Here is a 21,576-nt window from a genome sequence, read left to right on the forward strand (position 1 = left end):
GCACATCACCATCCAATCTACCATCACTCCGCAGAGTGGTACCAAAACCATCTTTCCACAAAAAGACATTTTCCAGTATAGGATAGAACCTTCCAATCCCTCGGGATTGGGATGTATATGATTGCACTCCGTCCATGCGGTCAACAGGGAATTTACTAGCTCAGAGCCCCTCTAAGCTTCCCTGAACCTCAGGTGCCATCCTACATAGCAGGGGCACTTATCACTCGGCCCTTTGCCCTCTCAGGTGCTCAAGTGATCAAAAACCAAAAACACCTACCTCACTCGGGAGCATAGGACCCCCACCCACATGTGAGTTTTTCCACACTCCACAGAGTGTTAGGGAGCATTGGGTTGGGGATCCCAACGTCCTAAACCACCACAATCCACAACTCGTCCAACTATTACAACCACCCAAATCATAAGAGACATAATTCATCATTCACAAATCCTAAAGCAATCATAACCATAAAACATTTTTAACACACTTGTCAATGTATACGATGCATAGAATCTATCCCCCCTCATCAATTCTCGTGTTCTTTCTTAAAAAGCAATTGATAATAGTAACATGTTTTTGTAAGTTTAAGTACGTTCTAACTAATCGTAATTAGGTAATCATTTTCTTATGTACTAAACCTAATTATCCCTGTTTGGCCATCCATCGTGATTGTGGGTTATGAATGCAACCTCGATTTGTTGTGGAATAACCAGTCCTTCGAGTTGAATGGATTCGGAGGTAACTTCCACTTGCGCTACAGCAGCGACTACTTTCTCCCATTGGAGAGCTCTTCAAGCATGACCTCACTCAGCATCTCGACGTCTCTAGAGAGAGAGAAAGGCTTAGTTGATTGCAACAGAGCTTCATCATGTCAACAACAGAGAGACTTCTGCATGGGTTGTTGTTCTGACGTGACGTTTTATCCCTATTTATGTAGTAATCGAGGGACGGGGGGTAAAGAGAGAATGCTCACTTTTAGCGTTTTCAATGACATCATCGATGATGTCAGAGAGGAGCTCCATTTTTGGAACGTAGTGTGGAAATAAAGATAAGAGTTTCTGAATATACGACGAGCACCGCATGTCCCATCGTCGAGCAACGTCATCAAGGCATAGACCTTGGCATCTTGGCCTTGGCATACTTGGCAACATGCTATGAAGGCTTTGTTTAGCACCGTTGACTGTGCATGAGAAGCTCCCACTAGCTTGTAAGAAAAGGTTCCTAGGAGGTCACCCATCCTAACAATGTCATCACCCAAGTACACTTAACTACCAAGTGACTATCCACTAGGCTAGTTATTTTTGTTATACTATACTACAACCATAGTTTTAATAAGCTTGTCTTGGGAGGGTTTCCCAAGCCTTTCTTCAATTATCTTTATAATTAGAGCTAGTTTTAAAAATGTGCAATCTCTACCATTTTGTTTTCAACATAAATCAATTTTTGGAATGTATACGCACATTGTTTATTAAAATAAATTAAGTAATGGAGACATTACAATATGTATCCAACTTGAAACCTCCTAGGTGTGATGTAGTGTATGTGAGTGCGTATGCAAATATGGCACAAACCCTCACATCCAAAGATAAGCAAGGATGGATATGAGGGAGGTTTACCAAACTATACCTCATTTGCAACTCTACCACCAAGAGTAGTACATGAGATTCTATTAATCAAGTAAATTGCAGTACTAACTACCTCATCCCAAAAGTACTATGATGAACCTACCTGACTAAGCATATTATAGACTCTTTCCTTAATAGTCATATTCATGCACTCTACAACACCATTTTGGGGTGGCATGTATAGGTTGATGATCAATTACCACTTAATACACCTCTCATCACAAAATTACTCACTAGCCTTAGAGAGATATTTATTCCCATTATCAAACCTTAGGCATTTCAACCTATACTCAAACTAGTTCTCAACTATAGCAAAAAAACATTAAAATGCAGCTAACATCTCTACCTTCTACTTAATATGATAGGCCCAAACTTTATGCGAATAATCATCAATGAATGTCACAAAGTACTTAGCACCACCTAATGACTAGCAGGGCATGGGACCACAAACATCTAAGTAAACAAGACCAAAGGCTCACCCACATGCATAGGGTCATATTTGTTATGAGAGTTAAGTGTCTACTTGCCATATAAACAATGATTATAAAAGTCAAAACATGAGTAGTCAAGAGGTAGAAAATACTACAAACAAGTGAGTAATTTCATTCCTTTAAGGGACATATACCCAAGTCGATGATGCCTAAAGAGATACATGAAAAAGATCAATCACGACCAACACATGATCAACAAATCAAGATACAAGCAAAGAATAGAGGCTACCAATCCTAGCATCTCAAGAAAAAACAAGATTGCCATGAGTATCTTCCATACAGAATCATTGAAAGAAACATGGTACCTGTCATCATCGAGCTATCCAAAGAAGATAAGTCTTTTCGTCAAAGTTGGATAATAGTGTACATCATAAAGCACAAATGGTGTACCAATACCAAATTATAATCTCACATCATCTACACTAATAATATCCAAAGCATTATCATCTCTCAATCTAACTAAATGTGTAATAGTACAATAGCTATAAAACCAATGAAATGCAAAGTAACATGAAATGAAGCCCTTGAATTAAGAAGCTATTAGGGGGTTAAAGGCTACATGTATCTAGCCATCCATATTTACTTGTACTTATCACATGCACACCTATACATTGCAAGTGGTGGCCACCCATCACTACCACTTTATTATTTATTCTTATTATGACAATGGAATAAGGGAAAGGCAAATCACACATTGTGACATTTGGAGTTACCACACACACATCTCTCTTCTCTTTGTTTAAACCTCCATAGCTCTTGAATATAAAATCTATAAGATTCAATGATAGCAAAAGATATCTTTATGGATAACTCCAACTTATTGATTATCCAAAATTATATATACACTATTTACTAAAGGTAATATCACAATAATGCTCCATCATTTTAAATTCTAATTTTATTAGTGACCCTTAAATCGACAACTCAATGTGCTCCATTTAGGTATTCCCAATATTTATAATGTGTCTTTCCTAAAGTCCACTAAATATAGGTCATAATAATCAACAACAATTCTAATTAAACCACTTTCTATTGCATTAGCAAAGCCAATGTAGCCCAAGAAGAAGTACTAGGTTGCATAAGACTTCCCTTAAGCATTTAAGTATCCAAGTAAGAAGCATGCCTTTGATTACTTGAAGACTTCCAATAGATCACACATAGACATGTCCTTTTATATGACCTTCATAGATATTGAAACACTTGAGAGACAAAAAAATCATCAAGATAGCATAACAACAAAGAGTTTGTCTTTTCATTGGCTTGATATTGAGGTTTCACTAGCATTACAATAACAAAGCTCACACATAAAGCTTTCTTTTTGTTTATAGTAATCTTTAATCGTACATTCTAATGGATTAGCATACAATTATTATACCCAAAATGGCCAATAATCAAAATATAGTTTTCTATCTAGAACAAATACTTGATGGTTCACATCTATGGTTTTGAGAATTTCATTCTCATTAAATTCCCCAACAATAAGATGTCCCCCTCTCATTAGTATATCCATGACATTTGATTATAACCTTTTCGCAAACAAATTTTGAGCCTAACTATGACTGAAATAAAATTTTGCAATTATAAGAATGCAAAACTCAAAGCATAATTAGTCAAGAGTGCAGCTTAGTCCATGTAAGAACCCTTCCATTTCTTGACTAAATCATGTGGCCCATACGTCAAAATCCACAATTTGAAGGATTTGAACAAAGTATTTGCCATTATCAAGTTAAAAAATTTACAACTTGTTGAGCTCAAGAAAATGTACATTAAAAGTATGGTTTTGATGTCCTGCAAGGGTTGATAAAAAAAAGTAAATGGTCTTTAAAAATATATCTTCTACTTTTTATAAAAACACTTTTGCAACACATTCCCAATCAGTTTTATCTTCGAAAAGAGATATCCAATAATAATGTGACTCTTAACCATTTGCACATAATAAGTGATTGTCTATGGTAGCAATCAAGAATTGAGAACCCTTGTGATAAAGCATGAGAATCGATGCATTGGTGGCTTTTAAGATTGCTAATGGTAAGAGTTACATTAAAAGTTAAGATTACATCTATTCAAGTGCACTATTACTTAACTCCATGGTTTGTCTACTATCAAATGCTATTGGTACCAAGAGAGCCATTATAGAGCAAATGCTAGAGAGAACAATGGCATCACCCAAAACATTAGTCGAAACCATGTATTTTGATATGGAAATTGTGTTGTTTGTAGTTTGCACCATTATAAACTTCACTATGGTGCTCAAGGAAACATATCAAGCAATGTACAAAGTTCTTGAATGGAAATTGTGTAGCACTATGGTCCATCATCACCCTCACCAATAAGATTGCATATTTCACTGCACTCCACCAAACTAGAAAAGAAAAAGGCAATAAGTATATAGTATTGACATTATGGATTGTTGTTTAAGGCATAAGGGGCTTTCCTTTTCACATATAACATACTTAAACAATGCTTACATATGGCAATTAAGGTTCAAAAATTGTGCACATATGAAGAATGTTGTTAGACGAGGTCTATCAAAGGCCACGTGTTAGAAATTCAAGCAACATTCTTTATATGTACACAATCTATCAATGGCCACAAGGTCTATCAAAGGCCATGTGTTAGGCCCCTGGTTTGCCAGCATGCTAACTTTAGAAATAGGCATACTCTATGGTTTCTACAAGGGCCTCCAAGTGATAACTCTATGCATATGGATCTTGTGCACAAGGGTGCTTCACCTTATATGTGTACATTACCCTGAAAGACAAATGCTATTGAATTGGCTTTACAAGGGTTTGTAAGTGATTGTTGCATTTTATATGGATAGTTAACATAAGAGCATATCATTTTAGATGTTACACGAAAGGACAACTACAAGGTATGGACTCTAAAGTTGAACATTTACAAGAATGTCTTGGGGATTGATTTATTACCACCTCAATTGCATCACACAATTTGAACCCGCATACCCTTTTTTGAAGCCACTCCACATGTTCAAACCACTTACAAGAAGAGCACATATTGTGTGTTGGAGCATTGCATTGTCCTAGATTTTCTTTTTGTCCTTGCTAGTCAATAATGAAATTAATGAAGCCCTAAGAAAGAAGAAAAAAGAAAAAACCTACAACATGCTATTTAACTAGATATAAATTTCCCTTCAAGAACACATGAGATTTTCATGACTATTACAATAACGTACTCTCTTTTTTCAATGTGAAAGATATCTATTAATCAAAAAAGGAATGTACAACTTCCATAAGAAAGGTGAGCATAGACAAAAGAGCATTCACAAGGCTTTTTTCAACATTTTAGCAATAGCTCAATAAGTATTGCCTTTAAGGCATTTTATAAGGGCACTATAGTCCATAAAAGCCTTAATAAGACCCTTGGCTAACACAACAAAGCAGGACTTCAAACTACCAAAAAGCAAGGCATTCTAATCGCTCAAGTTATCCCTCAGAATAGTAGCTTGAATAACTACGTAATACTTAACCACCTCATTAAATTTTTCTTGATCTCCAAAAAAAGCCTTCCTAACACCAAAAGATGAAGACATCCCTCCAACATTTAGAATTTTCGTAAGAATAGCATAGACCATGCCTAACTTCAAGGCATCCCTAGAATATGGAATAGGCAAGTAGCAATATTGTTTTAAATTCCAACTTCTTCTTAAAAAGCTTGTTCATCATGATTCTCCATAATAACAAGTTAAGCCTTGCTAATGGCATAGCCCTTTAGGCTTTTTAACTCTCTTCCTCCAAGCGTATGCACTATCCATAGGTAGACACCTCTTCCAATACTCGATTGACTTGACAATCCACTACGTAGACTCTCTCTTAAAGTCATCCCTTGTTTTGAGTATAACCATGGGTTTCCCTTTATGATTGAAAATAAAAATAAAGTATTAGATGAAATGTAATAAGATGTGGATCGTTGCTCCTTTAGCTTACCAAGAACTGCTGCAACCCACTCCTACTCATCCTACATGAGATTAAACTCCCAACTTAAATTATTAGCACATTTGAAGATGAAATGTAATAAGATGTGGATCATTGCTCTGTGACAACCCACTCCTACTCGTGCTACATGAGATTAAACTCCCAACTTAAATGATTAGTACATTTGAAGCTTAGAGTAGATGCATAGCAAGCATATTTCCATCTCTGCAAACCTCTCCTTCAACAATCAACAAATGAAGGCATGATGATATTAATAGGAAAAAACTAATCAATAGAAGCCTCTCTGATCAACCATATTACTGCATCTAGGGAGCAATCACCTTTCAGATCGTGTCTACCTTGCCAAGTCAAGTCGAGGCTTCAAAGTGCTAGTCTAATTGAGCCCGCGGTCCTCATGATCATTGCCCAAGGCTGATGATTAAATAGTTTTTTGAGCATTGCAATATTCAAACAAATGACTTTATCCCACTAGATTCGAGCCCAAGCCCACCTTCTTTTTTGGTGGTAGTGACATATTCCATGTATCAACATCCCATTGTTGATACCCATCAGGAGACCAGATGAAGTTACAAATGAGTGTATCAACTTTCCTCCAATTGGTCTATGAGAACAACAAAACTACAACAACGTATTAAACATAGGAGAGAATCACCTTAGGACTAATAAGGCAACCGACCAAACAGAGTGAGAGTGGAGACCATTTAGATAACTTGACCTTGATCCTCTAAATAAGCCAATTAAAGCATTGTCTGAGCGAGACCGTAATATCTAGAAAGCATCCTAGATATCAAAAACACTTGGCCAAGTTAAACCAATATAAAATCATAATCTAATAACCATTGCAGCAAGTTGCCCCATCCTACTAATGCAAGCTTAGATTTTGTGGCACTAACAGCTAAAGTTGATAGTATTGTGAGATCATCATACAGATTTAATAATGCCTCAACCAAGGGCTTGTTTACCCTCATCACATTGGAGTCCTCACCTACAAAGAATTGGGATGGCAAATACCTACCACCTAGGATTCTATTAACTTTGATTGACCAGTCTCTAACCAATTTGTAAATGTTCCCCAACAATGAATCAATTATCACAACAAGTAGGGGTGCAATCACCCTAACGAATGGATCTTTGTATAAGAAATGATTCAGAGAGTGTGCCATTGATTGCCACCTTAGACAGAGAACAAAGGTTTAATCATCTGGCAAAAGCCAACACCAAAGCCTAGGTGACTTATGACCACCAATATGAAGTCCCAATGGATGCAATCATACACCTTGTCTAGGTCCCTGTTTAGGAGGATTTCTTCTTCACCGTTCCTTATTAAATAATCACGCATGAATTTCATGTTAAGTATAGCATCATGAATACAACTACCAAAAATGAAACCATATTGGTGCGGTGGAAAATAGTCACAAGCACATGCTTGATTCAAAAGGTCGTGCTTTGGAGGAGACTTTGTGGAATAGGTTAAGCATTGCCAAAGGCCCAATGGCTCAATTGATATCTCTATTGAGCCTTGCAAGGACTAGTTTAAAGAGACCTTCATTGTTTGATAGCAAAGGAAATTTCACCTATTATTTAGCAAATCACACAAATAAGGGATGTATACCTCAACCACATCCATATAGCATTCTGGAAGAAACCCATCAATCCTAGGTGACTTGGATGACTTCGTAGACTTTGACAGAAAGTGCAAACCATCTTGGGGAAAAGGTGGTGCAAGCAACAACAAGGTTAGTGGGACTCCCTCCAACTCAATATTAGGGAGAGTAGACATATGGTGCAGCCATTCCTAAGAAGTGTCAAGTTCAATGGTAGCCAAAGTGGATAGGTGTCTTGGAGCATACACCAAGAATACATTAACAAATTTCCCATCTATTTGAACTAGCAACAACAAGGTTAGTGGGACTCCCTCCAACTCAATATCAAGGAGAGTAGACATGTGGTGCAACCATTCCTAAGAAGTGTCAAGTTCAATGATAGCCAAAGTAGGTAGGTTCCTTGGAGCATACACTAAGAATACATTAACAATTTTCCCATCTACTTGGACTAGGATGGCAATCACATGGCCTCCACCTTCTAATTACTGCAACATTGGCTTGAAGAACTCCTTTACAAGAAAGAGAGTAGCACCCCTTCCTCTACAACTATTATCATTAAAAGCTTGGTATCTCTAGTTTTAAGATTCTTACAACCTTTTGTGACTATCTTGGTATCTTGAATCACAAGTTTCACCCCTTCAAGATAGCACAACATAATACTCACTTTCTTTTAGCCTAGTAGATGCTGCAAATATTCCATGATAGGAAAGTATGACTCTACTCATCATAGTAATGATCAAAATCATCATCTTCTTCCATTCCATAAAAGATTGTATAGACATTTTCCTAAACAAGGGCTTTGCAAGCCATTTTCCTAAGAGATACCTTCATTTGTCGGTTAGATACATATTCATAGTTTGCTTGCCCTTCTTAGGCAACTACGTTGTCAAAGTGTTTGGGGTTGAAAGTCTACCACGAGGGTAAGAGACAGTAGGGTGAAGGAAGATTCAAGGAGAGGAGTAGACGGAAGAGAAGGGTTTTAAAGAAATAGAAAATGTAGAAAAATACTCACAGAGGTGAAGCCTGACAATTTATTTTTGAATCTAAAGAAGATAAATCTCTTGTAGACAAAAATATGCATAAAACAATAGCTTCCTCTTTGCTACTCAAACTGCCAATTTGATACTTCCATTGGCTCCGAAAGGGAGGTAAAATACTAGGATACCTGCCCAAAATTCTATGAGATCACTTCTTCTTCTCCCAATTCGGAGTGATATTCACTGCCTGAAAACTACGATCGCACGTCGCGTGATTTCGCCAATCCTTCTTTTTGCATAAAATCTCCCAAAAATGGTTGAAAGCTACTTGCTTTCTTTTACATGTCGTCCTATTCTAGAAGTTGTCTGCAATTTTTTAATATTTACAAGAGATATTATCTAACATATCAAAAATTGGCTAAACTTGTCCAAAAATCTAGTATTTTTGAACCATCCACACTACGGACACTGATACTAATGACTAATATGGCATTGGCTCTCTAGATCAATAAGAAAGTAGAATGACGATGCACTCGAGTTTTTAACATTGTGTCCGCGTAGCGACATGACATCCACCCCCTCCTAACCTGCACATCCTCCGACATGTACCAAGGTCTTATGGATTTGCACTCTCAAAAGAAGTATCCTCTGTCATGTCAATGTCTTCATCTTCTACCTCTTCTTCTTCCATATTCTCATGTTCATGCTTAGTATCCAACTCCTTCAACTCATATGCTGAAGACTCCCTACGTTTAAAGAGCTTGACATATTTTCCAACCACTGGAATCCTTAGATCTGTCCCATCCATCTCATTTAATGCATAGGTAGCATTGTCAAAAACAAACCTTACTACATATTGACCAAACCACCGCTTTGCCATCTTTCGATTGGCACTATGTTGATTTTCCAAGCTGTTGTCATAAACCAACACCCAGTCCTCTTCTTGTATAGCTCGTGGTCGAAGTATGTGTCACTTATTAAACCTCTTCTTGTTCTTGATCCTTGCAATATTTAGCTTTTTCATGGTTGTCTCAATGTCTTCAGGCCTTCTTTCTAATTGTCTAATGCGTAGGACCAGCAACTCTTCTCTATTCAAACCCTCTTCCCATGGTAGAATACTCCAAGTGGCAATAGTCTCCTCAATAGGCATGATTGGTTCTTGTCCATACATTAATTCAGCAAGCATATATCTAGTAACTACACTATGAGTAGTCCTATCAACCCATAAAGCAAAGGGTAACATTCTTGGCCACTCTTTCATCCTACCCTTGCATGACTTTGCTAATGCCTTAATGATAGGCTAATGACCTCTTTCACTTTTACCATTTGCTTGAGGATTATAGGCTGAAGTTAAAGCCAGCTTGATACCCAATCATGAAAAGAAGTCACGAGCCTCGTGTGCATCCAATTCTCCTCTATTTGCAACCACTTTATCAGCACAACCATACCTGCAAAAGACTTCTTCCAATAAGAACCTGTAAATTGCTTGAGTAGTCTTTGTACTAAGAGCTTGGCCTTCCACTTGATTTGTCAAGTCTTCTCGTGCAAGCACAACATATCTCATATTCCATAAACCTATAGGCATGGTAACCAAATCAACTACCCATTTGTAATGCATAGACAATGGATAGGTCGGTTGCAACCCATCTCTATGCTTTACCATGAAATACATATGGCAATCACTGCATGATTCCACATAATGCTCCATATCTTTATACATGTTCTGTCACCAATACTTCTCTTTGATCTTGGCAAATATGCCCCAAACTCCTCTATATCCAACCCATAAACTTTCATGAAACTCCTACATCACCTATTGTTGAGAAGCCCTATCTCCTAATACATGTACTGGAGCTCCTCTCTTTTTCTTTGCATGCTTCTATAAATATCCGTCTTTCAAGAAAAACTCATAATTTCTTTTAATCCTTTTGAATTCAGCTTTAGACCACTCAACCTTCTTTGTCATGAGGTTGAGATATTGGCCTATTTTTAGCCAATCATTCTCATACAACATTTCCAAAAATTATGTTCTCACTAAAGCATAACACTAATGATGATTTCTCTCTACTATCCATTTCTTCTCCATGGTTGTAAGTTCTTTTCTTACTGCTGAAATCCCTATTACAACAATTGTGTTGAGAAACACGGATCTAGAGCATGGCTATGGTGGTTCAAAGACGAGAAGAAGACTCATGTAGACATAGACTCTGACACTGACTGTCACACAAGTGAATTAGGTTTCAAGATTGAGACTTGAACTCATAAACACAATCTTGTGTGTGTAAGATGACATTGACACTTTACTCGAAAGAAAAGAGTACTATCATTGCATTAAGAAAAGGAAGCAAGTGCAATGCTTTATAGGAAAGTAGGAAACTACAATAGGTACCACTGTGCATGTGGGATAGGTAAGCCTGCATGTCCTTGGCCCTGAAGCTCCATACAAAGAGGCTGTCAGTGAGTGTGATTGTTGAATATCAACACCCCTCCTCAATCACAACTCGAAAGGCACAAAGTATGTAGAGGCTGTAATGAGAACCAGCTGCAAAGTGTGGGCACACCACAAACATGGTAGACACAAGAGGCTGTCGCAGAAAAGGCTAAGTGTGGGCACCAAAACATGATGGACATCCAGAGGCTGTAACAGGGGCCTCACAAAGTGTACAGGGACTGTAGTGCCAAGTTACATGAGGAGTTTACAAAGCTTATGGCAAGAAGCATTAGGGCTAGGAAATACAAGACTTTTAAAACAGTCTATCAGAGTAATGCGAGTAGAAGGACTGATGAGGCTTGTCCTTCCGATCCTGGTGGTCTTCATCTTCATCTTTTGGTCCATGGTCTTCTTCTTCTTTCACAGCTGCAAGATAGGCCTTTTGGGACCTCTTCCTAGCATGATAGAACTTCTCAGTGTGTCCAGTCCTTTTGCAGAAGTCACAAAAGAGCGGTTTCTTTTTACCTTTGTATCTGTTGTTTACATATAACATTTGTTCATCCTTTGAAGTGCTCGCTCTTCTTTGCTTTTAAGTTTCTTTTCTTCCTCTAGCAGGGAGGCTTTAATATCAACAAGTTGAGGATCAAGCATATTGGTTAGAGTGGTTGATACATTATCATAGGCAGGAGGCAGACTTTTTAACAAGACACCAATACAAACATCTTCATCCATTTTTAGCTTTATCCCTACAAGCTGGGTTAGGAGACTTTCCATGTAATTTAGATGGGATGCCAGGGATGTATGAGGCTTCATATCAAGTTGGAAGAATTCAATCAATAGACCATACTTAGACGACTTTAACTGTGCACCAAACAAGGTATCCAATTTGTCCCAAGTGTCATGAGACATGTCACAAGCATCCACATGATGGATGTAGCTGTCATCCAATTCCAACTTAATGATGGCTTGTGCCTTATCATCATTCTTCTACCAAGTAACTGCAAGGACCGCATCTCGAGGTTTCTTTTCTTTGCCATTTGTGATGGCCCAGAGACCCTTCTTCATCAGGATTTGAAACCAGACTCCCTTGAACCGAGCATTTGGAGAGTCTTTTCCCATGTTGGATGGCTAGAGCAGCAGCAAACCAGCTCCAAGATTCTCAGATTTTACAAGTGAAAGAGCAGATTACAATGTGTCAAGAGACACAAGTAATGGTAGTGTGAAAACACGCTATGTAGAGACTTAATGTTGAGCTTGAATCTTCCTTGCTCGGGGTCGTCAATCCTTCTTCAATCTTCTAAGGCCCTTCCCCTCCTTGATTTGGTGCTGGGACAGTAGATCAAAGTGGCAGTGGGTTGCTCCAGGTGGCAGGAGAGAGAAAATGATGAGATTTTTTAGCTTTGATGAAACTGGCTATGGCTGACAGTTTAGGGTTTCAGACAGGGCCCTGGTTTTTTGCAGATTGCAGGAGCTGTAGTTGATCATTTTGAAAACTTTTTTTATAGAAATGAAGCTTACTTAAAGCTCTTTCAAAGCCCTATCCTCCTCGTCAAGATCGCAGCATGTACAGTGCGCTTAGAGCGGACGAACAGACCAGGCGCAGATTTTGTCAACAAACACGAATTTCGACAATGTCGTGCTGGTTGATCAACAATGTGGACAATTTTTATGCCAGGAGGGAGCGCCCTAAGTAGAGAAAGATATGTCTAGAAGAGAGTTCATGAAGATATGCTCTACAGAGAGAGATATGAAGGCTCCATGGAGGGTATGTCCTGCAGGTCACAATTGAAGACTATGGCAGTGACTGAGAATTTTCACAATGCTGAGCTTCAGATAGCCAAATGTCATGGATTGATGTGATACAGGAAAGCTTTATGAGCTAGGAAACACTTTTCCAGAAGGAAGCTCCAAGAGATTTGACCTGTGGAGTGAGATATAAGCGACTCAATCTAACAAGGTGCTGCTGGCTATGGCTGCCATGGAAGCTCAAGTGAAGATAGAGTTGGGAGATGAAGTCATGGGATGAAACTGAGCTGACCAGAGGTTAATATGAGCTGAGAGAGAGCAGAGGAGAGCTAAGCCGAGCTGAGCCATGCTCGACTGGGCTCTGATACCATGTTGAGAAACACAGATCTAGAGCATGGCTATGGTGGTTCAAAGACGGGAAAAAGACTCATGTAGACATAGAGTTGGGAGATGAAGTCATGGGATGAAACTGAGCTGACCAGAGGTTAATATGAGCTGAGAGAGAGCAGAGGAGAGCTAAGCCGAGCTGAGCCATGCTCGACTGGGCTCTGATACCATGTTGAGAAACACAGATCTAGAGCATGGCTATGGTGGTTCAAAGACGGGAAAAAGACTCATGTAGACATAGACTCAGACACTGACTGTCACACAAGTTAATTAGGTTTCAAGATTGAAACTTGAACTCATAAACACAATCTTGTGTGTGGACAATGACACTGACACTTTACTGGAAAGAAAAGAGTACTATCATTGCATTAAGAAAAGGAAGCAAGTACAATGCTTTATAGGAAAGTAGGAAACTACAGTAGGCACCACTGTGCATATGGGATAGGTAAGCCTGTATGTCCTTGGCCCTGAAGCTCCATACAAAGATGCTGTTAGTGAGTGTGATTGCTGAATCTCAACAAATTGTACATGTAGTAACAATAGTTACATACTCATTCCCTGTTGTCATAAAGTCGTTTTCAACACATATCACATCATCCTCTTTATCATCCATCACCTCCTCTTCATCTTCAAACCTTGCTCGTGAAAGAATGTTAGTCACAGGATTTTCTCTACCTACAATTTTCTCTACCTACAAGGAGGGGAAGGACCTGAGAAGATTGAAGAAGGATCGACGACCCCGAGCAAGGAAGATTCAAGCTCAACATTAAGTCTCTACATAGTGTGTTTTCACACTATCATTACTTGTGTCTCTTGACACATTGTAATCTGCTCTTTCACTTGTAAAATCTGAGAATCTTGGAGTTGATTTGCTGCTGCTCCAGCCATCCAACATGGGAAAAGACTCTCCAAATGCTCGGTTCAAGGGAGTCGGGTTTCACACCTGGCAAACCCGCATCAAGCTCGGCTCAATGTCCTTGGCCCTGAAGCTCTGTCGAGTGTGATTGCTGAATCTCAACAAATTGTACATGTAGTAACAACAGTTACATACTCATTCCCTGTTGCCATAAAGTCGTTTTCAACACATATCACATCATCCTCTTTATCGTCCATCACCTCCTCTTCATCTTCAAACCTTGCTCGTGAAAGCATGTCAGTACAGGATTTTCTCTACCTACAATTTTCTCTACCTACAAGGAGGGGAAGGACCTGAGAAGATTGAAGAAGGATCGACGACCCCGAGCGAGGAAGATTCAAGCTCAACATTAAGTCTCTACATAGTGTGTTTTCACACTACCATTAATTGTGTCTCTTGACACATTGTAATCTGCTCTTTCACTTGTAAAATCTGAAAATCTTGGAGCTGATTTGCTACTGCTCCAGCTATCCAACATGGGAAAAGACTCTCCAAATTCTCAGTTCAAGGGAGTCGGGTTTTACACCTGGCAAACCCGCATCAAGCTCGGCTCAATGTCCTTGGCCCTGAAGCTCCATACAAAGAGGCTGTCAGTGAGTGTGATTGCTGAATCTCAACAAATTGTACATGTAGTAACAGCAGTTACATACTCATTCCCTGTTGTCATAAAGTCGTTTTCAACACATATCACATCATCCTCTTTATCATCCATCACCTCCTCTTCATCTTCAAACCTTGCTCGTGAAAGCATGTCAGTCACAAGATTTTCTCTGCCTACAATATGCTGAAAATCAGGGTTTAAATGACTTTATATATGCAATCTACCGTAGCATGGCCATATCGAGAATTGAGCAATTTACTATCATGCCTAATAGAGGTAGACAATCAAGTGTCTTCATGGTAGTGATATCCCGGCTTTCTAATGCAAGCTGGAACTAATCATATCCTCAATATAAATCTCCCATAGAGTAAATTGCCTTGCCTGCAAATGCTTCTGCAAATTCATCCACTATCGAGCCTGATCCAACATTTCTTATGGTGATCTTATTAACTGGTTGTAAATCTTGTATAAACCTCAAAGAACCATTTTTCTTTAGAACAGTAAACCACAGATTTGGATATGGAGCTGAAAAGGGCTCCAAAATCCACATCCTAATCTTCTCGTTCAAAAACTCCATAGCAACTTAGGCAAATACACCTGAGGTACTAGAATAGGCTTTAATTCCATGGCACATAAGGTACTGTAAAGATCACCTTAGGTCAACTATGGCTGGATCAACACATCCGATTTCATCTAGCTGAAACGCAAAGGCTTTCCCATGCCTTGCCAATATCTACAAGAAACAAGCTCTTTCTGTAGACAAAAGAAAGCTTGCATCACCAATTTTCAGCTTTTGTAAAGTTTCAACTATGTAAATTTATGTCCTACTCCATGTAGATCCCATAAACTAGGCTGTTGAGTCACTTTTTCAACCAACCATCACTTTCAGATGGTAAAGGCAAAGCCACAAGCTTAACCTTCTTTGCAATTGTTTTGTACTTTATACCTACCCTTACTTCAGCCCTATTTTGCAGTCCATAACATTCATGCTCAGTAAACTCTTGAATGACTTCATGTATCTCTAAAGTGTCAACATAAATAACCTTTTTTTCTGCCCTGTTTTCAACATTCATTGCTGTAGAAATTTCTGCCACTATATCAACATCAACCAGCCCTGAAATACCTTCATTTGTAGCCATCAAATCATATGTCTTTAGCTCTTTTTCAGCCCATCCTATATATTTCTTTTCAACCTTACACATGGCTGAAATATTCTTAAAACTTCCAAGACTACATGCTGTCCATTCTTGCAATCCAGACACAAACATAGTTTCTCCCTTTATTGGATGCATAATTATTTTCCTAGAGACATTGCCATAGCCTCCACTTACAACACTTTCTTCCACTTTAAGAATTGTCTCTATTGTAGCACGAGCCCAATCCGTTCGTAAATAATGATTGCTTGGAATAAAATGAGCATCTTCTTCTTCATGTGCTTGTTGATGGATATCCCCATTATACATAGCCTTCTCTCTATACTTACTGTTGCCCACAAGACCAATTTCAGCCATAAGCTTGTTGTCTACACTCCCATTTAACCCATTTTCAACATCAACTTGCTCCAAATCAGCATTATATACATTATCATATTCCATCTGAAGTTGTTTCTCTATGTCTTTGTCAACTTGCATCAATGCTTCCAAAACTTCACCATCAGACTATCTTTTTCGTTTCAGCGTATCAATGATTACATCATGAAATTCATGCTTTGCGATTCCAAGAACTTTGCCAAGTGTGAATTCCACTCTACTGCCAAGTATGCGATCTTCCAATATCTTTTTAAGGTTTGTGGCAGTCTCAAGATCCGATTATAACCTGTAACTGGGCTACTTACCCCTTTTCTTTCTTTCTTATTTCTTCTCTTGAGATGTATCCTCCATAACATGCTCAGGTATGACTTTTTCAGTCTCTTTCCAGTGCTCCATTTTACTTCGTGTTATGCGTTTAGATGGGCCTGAAGAGGAAGTACTATCAATGTCCTCAACTCTTCTTCTCTTTTTTTCCACAAGAGCTTCTTAATTATGAACACCTCGGCCAAATAAGCATAGGCTGAAAATGAATGCACTAGTGCACTCCATCATGTTCCCCCTCATTTACTCTTACTTGCATCAGCCAATTCAGACTTTGTTGTTTTGCCCTTTTCCATGCAATCTAATGCTTGCATCCAAATGTGAGATTTTGCTTCCGTCATGTCTCCTTTATGAGCTTCATCAGTCCTTTCAACTTTAAACCCATATGTAGCTGCATCTATGGCAATAAATGATGTCCTTGCAGCCATCTCTTCCAATCTCTTCTACATGCCACCATTTCCAAAATTTTGCTCTATTGAAAGATCAATTTCTGTTGCATGTATTTTTCCATCTTTACAAAACACTAACCTTTTGCTTCTACTTTATGGTAGGTTGTATTGTCTCACTTTTCATGCTGTAAACTGTCACACCAAATGCATCTCCTCTTGTATCATTCTTTGTACAGTCTTTGGACTATTGCCCGATCCTTCTTTTCTACCTTAACATCCAACTTTTTAACCATTGCATAGATTTTTATTAAATTTAGCCTGAAGTCACGCATACATTTGATTAATTCATCCACAATATCATCTTTAAGAGCTGGACCAACAGGTATAGTCGATTGTTCCACCATAGCTACATACACCTTAGCTGCAATTTCAGTCCCCTTCTGAGCACTGGCAAGTGCGGTGCATATGCCCCATACCCCATCTTAATTTTATCCACTCTCTCTTTACCAATATATGCACTACCTGAATTACATTAGCCCAATCTTATTTCAGTCCCGTTGGCTTTCCAATGATTCCTGCTCATCCGCATCCAACTACGCATATCGACTTTCAAATTCACGGAGCAAAGCTATAGTAGCTAACCCTTTATTGAGCTTTTCAATCCAATCTGTAAATGTCTTTTTAGTTACAAATCTCGCATCTTCCAAGAAAAACTCTTCTCTCAAAGCTTTCTTAAAAGCTGCCCAATCAGCATCTCTTCTATGTAACTCAACAATCTAATCATGCAACGCATGCATAGCCAAACGAGAAAAATATTGACTCCATGTGTATTGCGGTACCCCATGAAACAACATCTTTTCTTTATACAATCGGATGAAGGCTAAAACATTTTGCCCCTTAGACTGCTTCAATTATTGTCCCATTGCATGCAATGCATTCACAGCTAAGTAATCAATTTTTTCTATATTCTGCCGAGTTTGCATCTGTTGTTGTCACAATAAATGTTGATGTTATTGCTTTGCAACAAAGCAATCATCTGTCGTAAAGTATCACCACCACCTGAACTTATAGAATCTCCCATCTTTACACACCTGTTACTGACTTTCACGTCGGATTCACCACTATTATTTGGGATCGAAAGTCTACCACGTGGGTAAGAGATAGTAGGGTGAAGGGAGTTTCAAAGAGAGGAGCAGACGAAAGAAAAGAGAATTAAAGAAATAGAAAATGTAGAAGAATACTCGCAGAGGTGAAGGCTAATAATTTATTTTTGCATCCTTAGAAGATAAATCTCTTGTAGATAAAAACGTACATAAGACAATAGCTTCCTTCCTCTTTGCTACTCAAATTGTCAATTTGATGCTTTCATTGGCTCCAAAAGGGAGAAAAAATACCAGAACTTCTAACCAGAATTCTCCCAGATCACTCCTCCCAATTCGAAGTGATGTTCATTGCCTGAAAATTGCGATCGCGCGCCACGTGATTTCATCAATCCTTCTTTTTGCATAAAATCTCCCAAAAAATACTGAAAGTTACTTACTTTCTTTTACATGTCATCCTATTCTACAAGTTGTCTACAGTTTTTGGATATTTACAAGAGATAATATCTAAAATATCAAAAATTGACTAAACTTATCCAAAAATTGAACCATCCACACTATGGACACTGACACTAATGACTAATATGGCATTGGTTCTCTAGATCGATAAGAAAGTGGAATGACGATACACTCTAGAGTTTTCTACACTATGTTCGCGTACGGCTCGACAACACATTCTCCTTTAACTCATGAGGACAATTGCTCAAGCTTCTTAAGGTAGGTTTTTTCTTAATTGACTATTGCGTAGATTGGGTGCCTTGCATTAAGTACTTCTCAATGGTGAAAGCTTTGTCGGATGGACCACATGAATTGGATTTGCATTTGTGGATTGTCCTTTAAGCTCTTCCACCACATCCATAGTCCTTTGAGGAGATTTTGGACTTACTGTCCCTTTGTGTGCACCCCTGGAGTTCCTTCCTCAAAAGCAAGTCTTTTAGAGCAATCCTACGCAAAGTGGAATCTTTACCTACACAAATAACACAAATCAAGGAGGAAGGGTGTAAACTTGACATCGATGCGTATTTCGAAGTTGTTACTGTCATAAAGATCTAACATCTTAGGTGTTGTAAAGATGTAACGTCTTTGGCAGCACTTCTATCTTGTCCCAGAGCATACAAGCTTTGTCCTCATGTCCTGTGGGCCGAAAAGAGTTCTTAGCCACATAGAGCACTTTGCCAAATATTCTTAGCTCGTGAGAGAGACAAGGTGGCTTTGGTTTCATTCTCTCTCTCTCCTCTTTATGCGACTTGCACGCCAAAAGTATCATCTCTTTTTGCCGTTCTTTTGAAAATTTAAAAAAAACTGGATAAAATCGCGACCTTTATTCAATGGTTGATTGAAAACTTAACGAGGAACTTGACAAGAATCGATCTAAGATACTGATTTACATAAGTTGAGAAAGTTGAGTTTTGTGAAGGGGAACTCACCAATACTGACGGCTTCGGAATCCTTCCTTGAAAACCACAAGAGGTCTGTGTGGACGACAACAGAGAGGGAGATGAAACACCGACCGTCAGACGGACACGGACACACACGCAGACACACACAGACAGACAGAGAACCCATACCTTCTGATATTCAAAGGGCCCTCCCCAGGCGCCCCCTCCCCTCCTCTAATGCACGTGGCCACGCATTTCCTTGTGCACGTTTCCGCCTTCGCAGAATTGGGCTTCTGTATTCTCTGAGGCCTATCTTCTGCACCTGCATTCTTATCCGTTCAGCCACTCACAATCTCCATTACCAATTCAAGCTCCTCAGTTAGCAGAGGGAGAGAGAGAGGGAGGGAGGGAGGGAGAGATTCTACCAGAAATCGTGGAAGGCACGTTCTGAAAGGTGTCTGAGGGCGAAGGCGCAGGTACGGAGGACGTCAAAGCCGAGGCCAGCAGGAGAGACGCCAGGGTGCTCCGTCCCCACTCACCACACCTGACTATCGAAGAAGAATGAGAGTGTGACGATGGTAACGGCGATGATGCGAACTGGTTGATCTTATCATCATCATGTGAGGTCGAAGGAGAAGAAGAAGAAGAAGAAGAAGAAGAAGAGCCGCTATAAGATAATCGCGGAGAAGAAGACATAGGTGCCTGTTGATGGTATTGCCTCGTTCTAGTGATGTTGTAGCTCGGCAGTGAGCACCACTGCCTTTCTGAAAAGAAACACTTGCTGCCACAAGCCGCCATTTCATGGCCTGCTGGCTCTGAAAGAGTGAGTGAGTGAGTGAGCGAGTGTGAGAGTGTGGGGGTGTGTGTCATTACGCTAGTATTTTTGCCTACTACCTATCCATCCTAGAGATACTTGGAGAACTTAGAAGAGTCTTTCATCTAAGACCAGACAAGTCCATGGGCGGGGAATGACAACTTCCAGTAGAAATAGAAATCGCCTGCCAACCTACTAACTATCTTACAAGGGGGGTGATTTGCAGAGACGTGAGATCGATAGTCGAGAGTGGCACGAGTATCTCCAAGCAAAAGTGGTGACTCATAATGTGCCCCCCAGACATACAAAAGCACTATCTCACACGAAGCCTTAAAGACCCCCAAGAGTTGGGATCTATGGTCAAAGGTGCATCTTTTACACGCAATCGATCATGACTATTGTTTTTTGAAAAAACAAGCCCATTCATAGAAGTACATCAACCCAAGAATGTAAACCTAGGCCATCAATAATGGGTTACCAGAAAAAGGTTGTCAAAAAATGACTAGGCCAAAAACGACTACCATAGAACATGCTAAAAGTATTGACTAACATGTCCATCATAAAAGTCTAATGGTCTCAAAGTTTGCACTAACTTTGTGAGATAATCAGTTGAAATCCCTTCAAATTTTCTAATTATATTTCCTTAAGTTTTTAAATCTCAATTTAGGAAGAGAGTTCAGTTGAGAATTTTTCAAAGAGCATTCAAGACAAACACAAAAATATATTAAAACTTTTAGGAAGAGATTAAAATACTTGAGGAAATATAAAGAGAAACTACAAAGGGATTTGAACTATCACCTCACTAATATTGTGTGAACTTTGAAACAATTACACTATTATGATGGACATCTTAGGAATAATACCTTTAGCTCGTTTTATGGAACCTACTTTTCGACCAACTAGCTTTACATGCTTGGTTGGGTTTACTTCTATGGTGGTTGGTTTTACTTTTTCAAAAGGTGATGGTCTCAATTGATTGCACACAAAAGATGCATTTTTTATTGTAGATCCTAACCCTTGGGGGACTTTAAGACCCCATGCGAGATAATGATGAGCCTCTCTCCCCCCCCCCCCCCCCCAAAACAAAAAAATCATGTGCTCTATGCCTAGAATTTGAACTAAGGCTAGTTACACATTACCTCGGATGATCAGGGCAGTGTTAAAAGTTACCGTTAGAGTATTTACACACTACATATGCCCAAATTTGACACAAAGATAGTGATATGGTACACTAGTTATAAATTGTATCTGACACTTGATTGGTAGGGGGTTCAATCCCTATCAAAGTGCATAGTTGCCACTTTTTAGAAAGTAA

The 21,576-nt window shown here is 39.1% G+C and overlaps 1 protein-coding gene across 4 annotated transcripts; it reads right to left on the reverse strand.

Moving 5' to 3' along the window:
- Window positions 1-3,746: 3,746 nt before the first annotated feature.
- Window positions 3,747-20,332, reverse strand: LOC148036776 (uncharacterized). 4 transcript variants are annotated; one of them, XM_087675659.1, is made up of 4 exons: window positions 19,873-20,332; window positions 19,637-19,769; window positions 19,496-19,540; window positions 3,747-3,902 (listed from the first exon to the last, which is right to left on the reverse strand). In XM_087675659.1, exons 1-4 carry the CDS (start codon window positions 20,315-20,317, stop codon window positions 3,881-3,883), a joined length of 645 nt encoding a protein of 214 aa, XP_087531785.1. In that variant the 5' UTR covers window positions 20,318-20,332; the 3' UTR covers window positions 3,747-3,880. The 4 variants fall into 4 exon arrangements, with proteins under 4 accessions (XP_087531785.1, XP_087531783.1, XP_087531784.1 ...); XM_087675657.1 differs by lacking the exon at window positions 3,747-3,902 and adding an exon at window positions 3,964-4,476 and having other exon boundaries at window positions 19,873-20,331; XM_087675658.1 differs by lacking the exon at window positions 3,747-3,902 and adding an exon at window positions 4,494-11,699.
- Between the last annotated feature and the right edge of the window lie 1,244 nt (window positions 20,333-21,576).

The sequence above is a fragment of the Lygodium microphyllum genome, chromosome 4, assembly GCF_053477565.2.
Source record: "Lygodium microphyllum isolate KBCC chromosome 4, Lygodium_microphyllum_v1.1.10, whole genome shotgun sequence".
Classification (NCBI taxonomy): domain Eukaryota; kingdom Viridiplantae; phylum Streptophyta; class Polypodiopsida; order Schizaeales; family Lygodiaceae; genus Lygodium; species Lygodium microphyllum.

Coding starts and splice junctions, on each gene's coding strand:
- LOC148036776 (XM_087675657.1), bottom strand. CDS start 20,317: ATGACACACACCCCCACACTCTCACACTCGCTCACTCACTCACTCACT. Junction 19,541..19,636: donor GGCCCTTTGAATATCAGAAG/GTATGGGTTCTC, acceptor TCGTCCACACAG/ACCTCTTGTGGTTTTCAAGG. Junction 4,477..19,495: donor TTCCGAAGCCGTCAGTATTG/GTGAGTTCCCCT, acceptor TTTCTTTTCTAG/TTTGGTGGAGTGCAGTGAAA.